Below are 9,774 nucleotides of genomic sequence, written 5' to 3'. Positions count from 1 at the left end.
GGGGAGGGAGGGGAGGAAGGGCAGCGCTGGGGCAGGTTTCTTTCTCACACCAGGTTGCAAAGGGGGTTTCGGTTCCCTTTATTGCCCCCTCACTGCGTGCGTGCTCACCCCCAGCAAAGCCCGAGCACAGGCAGGTCTGCCTGCACCTGCCTGCAAGCGCAGGGGACGGGAGCTGCCCGATCCCCTCGGAAAGAGCCGGGTCCCCTGCCTGGGCTGCAGCTTCTTGCATCAAGGCAGCACCAGTATCCCAGTGATGAGCATGGACTGCCTGGGGAACAGCCCCGAGGATGTGGTTACCCGGCCCAAAGTTTACAGCCTGGCAGCAAAGGAGGAAACAAGGAGGAACAGCTTGGGACAAAGCAAGATGGGCCATTTCTGCAGAAATAATGCTGTGGATGGGGACAGGGAGGGTCGGGGATGGGAGGACCACCTGCAACAAAAATATTGCTGGCATGGCTCTTTGGGGCAGGTCTTATGTCCCTTTCCTTGCTGCAAACTTCTAGGATGCAAGACTTTGCCTCAAGGACTTGCAAGACTGACACTACAGACCTCAGTCTGCGCCTTTGTCCAGAAGTCACGACACTAAGACGCACAGGAATTAGGAAATTTGACACTTGCCCTTTCCTTGTAGATAAGTTTCGTAAATTGACCAAAAAAAAAAAAAGAACTGTAAAACTCTGGAAGAGGTTAGGCAAAAGGATGAGCTCCAGCCAAGCTCATTACAGCCGGGGCAGATTACAGTGCTCTCCCTGAGCAGGGTGTCATTTATTCTGATGGTGCCCTGAAAATATGTTCCCCTCAACAGTGGGCAGGAAGTGCCATCCCTGCCTCAAACTGCCTGCAGCTGAAACAGAGAAGCATGAAAGAGGCTGCGCGAGGAAAATGTTCAAGCTGATTGAAAGAATAGCAACCACTGGTTTCGAAGCACCTCCTCCTCTTCCTCTTTCAAGCCCCCTGCAGCCCCCGGCTGGCTCCTTCTAACCTGACCCCCCTCGCTCCCCTCCTCTGAGTCAGTCAGGGTATGAGATGGAACAAAAATAGAAATAGCTTGAGGGTAGGGGCAGATGTTCACAGCGCGTTTTAGTGTGGGTGTTGTCTTCACCTGGCCACCGCCGTCACGGCAGCCCGGCTCCTTCCCTTCTTCTGCACCCACCCTGGGAGGCAGATGGGCATTGCCAGAGCCGCTGTGTGGCTGGGTTAGACGTCCCCACATGCCGACGTGATCCCTGCTAGGCCTGGAAACCCACCATGAGAAGCATCGCCACAGCCGTGACAAAAGCCTTCACATCATCCCATGGCCAGGCCAAGTCCTCCCTTTTATTTTTTGCTAGGTGGGGAATCTGGCACAGGCAGGGGCGCAGTGACTTACTCCCGCTCACACAGGAAACCTCCAGCACTGCTTGAACACAACCTGCCTTTCCTGCCTCCCAGCCCCCAGCTTCAGGACCCGCTTCTTCCTCCTGGAGAAGCAGGCTGGCTCCCTCGGGGCTCGGCCTCCAGTAAGAGCCCAGCTGGCCAGCTGGTCCCAGTGCGGCACAGGGAGGGGAAGAGGGGCTGCGGGCAGATGCAAGCGCGCTCCCCTCTCCCGGGAGGAAGGAGGGGGCCAGCGCAGTCACACGAGAGCATCATTTCCTCTCAGGAAACCCAAGTGAAATGTGGAGGGGTGGGAAAGAGAGCTTGCCCCCCGCTCCTGGCTGAAGTGCTAGTCTGAAGGAGGGGGCAAATCATACCAGCCCAGAAAATAAACCCCGGGGAATACCCGAAGTTTGGCTTGTACTGACGGCAGGGTGTATATCACCAGACCTGACCTGCAGCTGACCTTCCTCCTTTTACACACCTGATGCTGAGCATCCAAACAACTGCCTTTCAGTAGATTACAGCTCTGCTTTTGTTTCTTAATGGAGTGAGTCATGACCACCTTTTTATTAGAAGAAAATAACAAGGCTAACAACAGCAGTACTAATGCTTCCTCCGCTGCAGGGTACTGGACACAGAGTGCCCCGACTTCTCTGCCCACCAGCGAAATGACTTGGTTGTACTTGGAAATAGATGAGCAATCGGGGCTGATGCTGTCAGGGCTGTGGGATGGACACAGATACTTTTCCCTGCTGGAGCAGCTCCTTCGTTCGTCAGGTGCTCCCAGCCAGAAAGGAGAAAGGGGCTCAATTCTTGTAAATGGAGATGGTTGAGCAACGTAAACCACCCTCCGCTTTAGGTAGGAAACTCCCCTCCTCCCTGCAGCACTTTACATCGTTCCCACTTAGTTTCTGCTGCATCTTTCTGCTCCTCCTCCCGCTTCCCCTTGATAATCTCCCAGGCTCTTGCGTCCTTTGTCTCGGGTTTTTATCGGGGCTTTCAGATCAGCTGGTCCTTTCCTTTTCTTCCAGGCTGTATTTCCCCTAACCTAGCTCATTCTTCCCTGCTCCCCTCCCCACCTCCTCCGGGCTCTTTGTTTCTGCCTTTTTCTCAATGCTGCAAAGGGAAACTTTCTCGCTGCAGCTGGGGACGGGTGGCCCCAGCTCCTGGGGGGCACAGCTGGATCCTCACCCCAGGTAAAAGCCCTCAGGGCACAGCATCCATTGGGGTAGCATCCAAAAGGCATTGCTCAAGAGCAAAGTGCTGCCTTTTGGAGAGAATAACACTCAAAAGGAGCTTTAAAAAGGGGCTTAAATGAATAAATGAACAGCATTTATTGGGAAGCAAAAGAGACAGGATCATTCAAGTTTCTAGGACTTGAGTTGCCTGTGCTGAGACAAGGGACGCCCTGTGCTAGGTGCTACAAGTGTGCTTGTCACCCCAAAGGGTTAACCTCAAGCCTCAGCAAAACCAAAGGTGAGAGAAAGCCAGCGAGGAGGAGCTCTCGCTGCTGGAAAGGAGACTGAGGGGAAGGCAGATCAAGGGTTTCACAGGAGATCAGTCAGAAAGGTGGTATAGAGGGTAACCTATACGCTGTGGAGTCCTGGTCTGGGGCTTGAGCTGCATCATATCCCTGCTGGGGCACAACCCTGAACCCGTATCCTCCGGTTAGTTGTGAAATGCAAGAAATTCCTCAGACGAACAAAGCATAGCACAAGACAGCAGAGAAGATGGGATGGCATTTCTTTAATGTTATTAAGTTTTCCATAACATCAGTTTCTAAATTTGGAGCGGCTGATGTCAAAACACTCAGAGCACAAGCAGTGAGATAAGTTTGTGCCGGTAAACGGAGAGCTGGAAGACAGGTAAATTTATACTCGGGGCTAAGGACAGCCGAGCAGTGGCAATAGGAGACTGTCAAGCTGAGACGTCATCAGTGTCATGACTTGGTCACTCTTGACAAAGTCTAACAAAACAGATCAGATCATGAACTAACAGCCAGGTTACGAATTTGTCTCAACCTGTTGTCAAAAGCTGATTTTAGAGGGTGAAATGTACTATCAGACGCAGACTCTGTGGCAGGACAACCATCCCCCTCACTTTATGGCCCCATAGATGTGATTTTGTGTTGAACTGGAACATTTCCCCCAAGCCTCAGAAAACTAATTTGGAGGAAATGAACTCTTTGCTTGGGCGTTTTCACTAAAAAAGAGTTCATACATTTTTCACTTTAAATCTACATTCTCTAACAAATCCATCATCATAAGTGACTATTCCCAAAGAATTAGAAAAAAAATGCACGCCACAGACTATACAATTAGGAGGAAACAACTGAATTTCAGTTTATTGTGGCCCCAGCATCTTTCAGCCCTGGTTTACGTTCCCAGCTCTGCTGCTGTAAAACAGAATTAAGCTAAACGGTGCGTTGGCTTGAATGGGAGTTGTCTGCGCTCAGCACTTCTGAAAATCAGGCTGAAAGGGAATCTCAGACTTACGTCTGATTTTTACCTGACTCATGCCTACGTGACTCCACTGACTGCTGCCAGCTGCTGTCAACAGCTGCTGTCAGGAGTGAAAGAGGAATAAACCAAACCTCCCATCTCCTTTTAGAAGCCACTGTTCTTTCTGTTCCACGAGCTGATGACGTAATCCCCGGTGCAGATGGACAGGTCATTTTTAAAACAGGGATTCCAGCTATCTGCACAATCAAGTTTCAATTTCTCCGCTTGCCTGGTATGGTCCAGAGCATCACAACCCATATTGCTGCAGCATTTGCCAGACCCAGTTATGAATGCAAAGAACCCATCTTCCCATTTGCAACCATGTACTATCCCTGGGGTAGATGCCGTAATTGCTTACATGGGAAAATGATTTGTGTAGTTAGTTGCCTTTAATGTGAGACAAAGCCCTTTTGTTCTTTTATCAACTTGCCAGTTCCCATTTGTTCTTTCCTCTTCCTGCCACTGTTTCCCCACACGCATTTCTTGCCTTCTCGTCCTGTCTCTTCCCTTCCCTTTTCCTGGATGTATTTCCCAGGAACCTGCTCCTCTTCCACGCTGGCAGATCTCCCCCTGGTAAGAGCCATCGTCAGCCTGGCTGGGTTTTTGCTCACGTGTCCCAGCTACTCCTGCCCATCCGTACCCAACCAGCCTCTCCTGCTGCCAATCCTAGTCCTTGTGGGTGGTTACAGCTTCTTTAGACTGCCGGGAGCCATCAAATGACAATATTCTTACACGTGCCATTTAATTGACTGTTAGGACAAGCATATCTTGGAGAAACATTGGTTACTTTGGTCCAGATCTTCTGGAAGCAAATCTTATCATCGCTGAATCCGATTCCCTCTGCCTTGGTCTTTCTGATTGACTCATTTCTTAAGCACCAGGTTGTTGCCTAGAGGCTATAATCACATAAATATAATCCACTGCGCAGTGCGTGTTACTGTGCCCACTCCATGGAGAATGAGTACAGCTCCTAGGTGCAGAAATGACTTTTTAAGTTCAAAGTAGAGCAGCTCATGCTTTTAGCTGAGAATGTTTTGGAGCAATTTCAGTGGGCTACACAGATATAAGCAAACAAAATGAACACATTCAGTACAAACCATTACACCTCTGTTTTCTATAGCATTGCCGGTAGCAGAAAAAAAAACCCACCCCACAGCCCCTGTGTGTTCTCAGAGGTCCCCAGGCACAGCACAGACAGGGCGACCAGTGGGTCATGACGCAGACTACAAACTCCCTCTCTTACTCCAGTACAAGCATGGCATTGCGCATCCCATGCCCGAAAAGCTTTTTACCCCACCTTTGCAAAGAGAAAACAGATCAAAAGCAGGTCTAGGCTTTGGTCTACCCTCTGGATAGCACCCTAGATGGTATTTCTGGATGGTATTTGGGTCTGCTGCAGGGTATCTAGAAGGCAGCTGAAGGGCTGACCAGTGGGGAGAGGCAACAGCTGGAGCCGGCGGGCTGGGGGAGGCTGTGAACAGCCCACCCCGAGCTGCGAAGGGGGAGATAAACCAGACCTCCTCTTTCACCAGCGGTAACGCAAGGCGTAATGGGCTTAAAGTGCAGGAAGGCACATCTGCTGTAGGTGGAGGGAAGCTTCTCGGTGGCAGAGGGTGCCGGCGCTGGGGTCGCTCGCTGAGGCAGGCTGCGGTTCTCCACCGCTGAGGGCTCCAAGAATGGGATGAACAAAATTCTGTCTGGAAAGACTTATGCAGAGTCGATCCTGCCCTGGGGTAGGGGTGGGCTGGATGAGCTTTCAAGGAGTCTTCCTTAAAGTCCTTGTTTTACAGGCTTGTGTGGATCACGTTCAGGCACACAAGTCTGTGACTTGGTAACTATCCTAAAATCTATTAAATGACAAAGTAACCTGAATTAATAACTTGATTAATTTCTTCCTTTTTACTGAACGTCCTTTCTGCTGAAGTTGCTCTATGGTTACTTCCAATGTTGTCTTCCTCCCCTGACATCTGAATCATCCAGAGGAGAAAAAAAATAATTTGAATTAAATATTTTTTTTTTCCCAAAATAAACCTAGTGAAATAAACTTGTAAAAGAGAGGAAATAATTTGCGTCTTTTATGTTCATTTCTCCTAGGCTCCTACTTACTTAACCCCATTTAAACTTTGTATCAGCTTATGACATCCGGTGAAAGTACACTACAGCTTATTAAAATTTAAAGCTGTTACTCCAAGGGAAAACACTGAAAGCTCTTTTATGGATTAGCCAAGTCGGCAGGATGTGGCTTCCACTTTGTATCCTTTTGATGGCACAGCCCACTTGAGCATCTTTATAAAATAAAACTTCCCCATCACTTTCAGCCCGTTACAGTTTTCATTCTGTGCACCAAAGTGTTTTGTGCCAGTAGGACTATGTTCCACCCCTGCATTTCACGGGCAAATTAGGAGGGTATCATACGCTAACCCTATAAAATACATAACTATACTTAAGCTGAAGTAAATGTGGAAGTAAATACTAACAAAAATGCCATTCATTTAAAAATAGGAAAGTTAAAAAAATTGGATAATAACCTGTCATGCATTTGCTCACCTTTTTTCTGTAGGAGGGGCATGATCTGAGCCCAGCAGGACCTGAGTGGTGACTTATACTGGTATTATCAGACACACAGCTGAACCAGTGCAGCGCCTTGGCTTCTCTTAAGTCAACTTTGTATTGGAAACTCTTCCCAATACAATGCTGCTGCTTATAGTACGAGTCTTCGCCAGAGTTTCTTACTGGCAGAAAAGAGCCCGTGGAGTGACATAGCTGATTTCCTCTGCAGATATGGCAAACCGCCTCTTGCGCAGGAACTCTTGCAACAGAAACTGCCTCGCCGCTCGGTTTGCAAACTGCTCCCCCGGCAAGCCCCTGTAGGTACAGACAAAGTCGTCTTTTATTTAGCTCACGTTCCTGGGAAAGGGTGCTCTGCTCTGAGAAAGGCTGTTCCTATACGGGCTTACTTTCAAATGAGCTCCTTCAGTTGATGCTGTGGCTCACACAAGTGCAGACAGGCCTTGGGTCCCCATCTCTCTGGTCCCTCAACTTCAAGTGCATTTAATCTCACTTCCTATGACTTCCTCCCTTAGGGCTTGGCGGCCTGGAAGAGGCTGATGTATCAAATTTAAAGGGGGGATTTCCAGGTTTATTAAGACTCTCTTGTTTAATTAAAAAGAAAAAATTTCAAAGCCAGGCTCTTCCCCCATCCCTTTCCAAGTTCCTCCTGGGAAATGCCCCTTTTGACAGGGACTGCTCGTGGCGAAGGATCTCTAGGGCTACCTTATAGCCTATGGCTACCAGATAGTCCCATTCGACAGTCCTGATGAGGTGAGTAACAGCCAGTCCTCCAGAGCAGGAGGAAAACGCTATCCCTATAAACTGCTGCTTGCTCCATCCCTCCTGCACCCAGAGGGTTCTGCTTCACTTTCCTTTGCTAAGTTATCCACAGAAAGGTCCCAGCTGAGCCAGAGGTCATCATGCTGGAGAGGCTGGACCATCCTGCACCATCTTTTCCTCCAGCTCCGGGGTGGGGAGTGTAACCTCTGGCCAAAGATCAGCATGGGGCCGTCACATTTCACACCACCGCAGATGTTTGCTGGGTGAGTGTGTGCTGGAGGCCTTACAAAACACGGCTTTCGGGCTGTGAGCTTTGGCAGTCTTTATTATTCATGAACTGTGAGCAGGGACTTCAGTCATACAGCATCACGCTGCTCTCTGCCTACATGCAGGAAAATCTAGAAATCCAGGGGAAGAAAGTGTTCATCAGTACAAACTCACCATCCCATCAGCATGCAACGAAGGGGGCATTCAGGCTGTTCTGGAAGCATCTGTGTAGGCAGAAGTCGACTCACAGAGAAAAGGGGTGGGAAGGGAACGGGGCTGAGCTGGGAAACAATTTGTCACTCGCCAGAACATTTGTCCAGCATTGCTCAGGGTGATACTGGAAGCCCAGTTTGGCAGGGGGTGGTGAAGTGACCCTTCATGACTGATGCTCAGCTCTCGTTCCCACCACTCTCCTCCTCCAGGAGTGTGGTACAGACATGCACATTCCCTTTCCTGCGCCCCCGGGACCTCTTGGGATCCCCCCCCACCCTGCCCCGAGAGGCAGCACTATGGGAAGTGTGGTTCGAGGGGCAGCCTCCCAGCTGGGAAAGCTGGTCGCTGGGACATGCCACCACCCAGACCTTAGCGGTGCTACTTTGGGAATCGGGACATCTGACACATATTCCACTGGCTGAATCACTGACAGCTTTCAGTTGTTTACAATACATCTCTTATCTACCAAGAAAGGAAAAAAATATTTATTTAGACTGATTTGGAAAGATCTTGGGTACCTGAACCCACGGGGCTTGGAGATAAGTAAAACAGCTTTGCCTTTAGAAACTGTTCCACCAAGAGAGGTCAGTCCTCAAGAAATTGGTCATTGCGCAGAGGTGGCGTTCCTGTCATGCCACTTGAGCCTACAGACAACAAGCTGCTGAAACTGCCACTCCTTTTTTTATCCTAGCAACCCCAGGAACTGGCTACCCGTGAACAACAACCAAAGCTTTTCCGGGAATAAAGCACATTTGTGATCTTGCTAGCTTAGTCCTGGGGCTGCACCTGGCACTGCGATGAGCTACAAATGCATGGTGACAGGGACTCTCTTTTCTATACCTATACCACACGGATAGCAGCAGCACCCTCCGTGCATCACGTGCTGCTAGCTAGCCAGAAATACCATCAGACCACACAGGTATCCCACTAAGAAGCACACACGTGGTGTGACACCTCTGAACACAAACCTCCAGAGGTAGGGAGGGAAGGCAGCCAGGGATGTGGAAGAGACAGAGCTTCCTAGGGGTTCCCTCTATCTGCTCCCTTCTTGTGGTGGGAAGGCAAAGGGAGAGGAAAGTCATAGCCACAGAAATGCAGCAACAGGATGAGACAGGCCTGGAGAATCACAACTCAGCATGTATTTTCCATATGGTGGCACCATATGGCAACTCTACTTTGTCACAAGGTCAGCATGACAAGACTGTCCATGCATTTTCTACCGGTGTGTTTAAAGAGGGGAGAAACCACCCTCACTGCAGCAGGGAGACCACAGGAGAGCTATTTACACCTTTTGGCAGTACCCCAACATCGTTCCCAAAGGCACGTTAAGTATCTGCTCTCCTTTCCCACCACCTGCCCAAGCCCTCTCCTCGAGGTGGCCTGGAGCCATGCAGAGCTCCTTGCAGGGGCCACGAGCAAAGATATGAGTCCTCCCTGCCTAGGGCAGACCTACGATAAGTTTGGGACAGACTTTTCACTGTGGGATTTCACTCTGATCCACACAGGTTAGGCTGTCGTTTCCAGAGGGTTCAGCTTGACCAGCTCACACTTTGGACCTTCTTTGCCCTTTCCGAGTGACAGCTTTAAGCCCAGAGGGATGAAACGATGTGTCTGCTTTGTGCTGGCCATGCACCCCGGTGTGGCGTAGGCGGCTGTATTTTAAGATAATACCCAGGCTGTAAAAAAACCCAAACAGGTGAGAGGTAGATGTGTCTGCTTCTGCTGCTCTTGCTGCAGGGAGAGAAACCTGCAAGATGGAGATGGCACAGACACCAGGGTGCCCAAAGGAGCAGCAGGTAGGCATCCTTCCTTCGTTTAACACTCACCTTCACACAATTTAGATCAGGCCCCAGGGGCTGGTGCAGGAAGGTGTTGCGGGGCTCAGCCTCCTCCCTACAGCCTTATTCTTTAACAAGAGGGCATTGTCCCTGCCTGCGGGAAGCCTGGCCTCATGATGCTGGGTAGGACAAAGGCTCGATTTTTCCAGCTCCCGTGAAAGCGCTGGAAACCAGGACGGGGCTGGAGGCAGCCAAAGCCCGCTCTCCCCGTCTGAGACACTTTGGATTTTGATGCAATGGGGTGATCAGCTGTGGGCATGAGTGAGCGG

General features: G+C 50.0%; 1 protein-coding gene across 1 annotated transcript in view; it reads right to left on the bottom strand.

Annotated features, from left to right (window-relative positions):
- The window catches only part of DUSP5 (dual specificity phosphatase 5), a 28,946-nt gene that overhangs the window by 9,564 nt on the left and 9,608 nt on the right, over positions 1-9,774 (bottom strand). Inside the window, exon 2 of the mRNA XM_009881626.1 lies at positions 6,423-6,445. Coding sequence (XP_009879928.1) covers positions 6,423-6,445 — 23 coding nt within the window. The remainder of the gene's footprint in view (positions 1-6,422; positions 6,446-9,774) is intronic.

Source organism: Charadrius vociferus, unplaced genomic scaffold (assembly GCF_000708025.1).
Source record: "Charadrius vociferus isolate BGI_N301 unplaced genomic scaffold, ASM70802v2 scaffold282, whole genome shotgun sequence".
NCBI lineage: Eukaryota > Metazoa > Chordata > Aves > Charadriiformes > Charadriidae > Charadrius > Charadrius vociferus.
The sequence above is the reverse complement of the archived record's forward strand: the minus strand, read 5'-3'. Positions and strand labels throughout refer to the sequence as shown.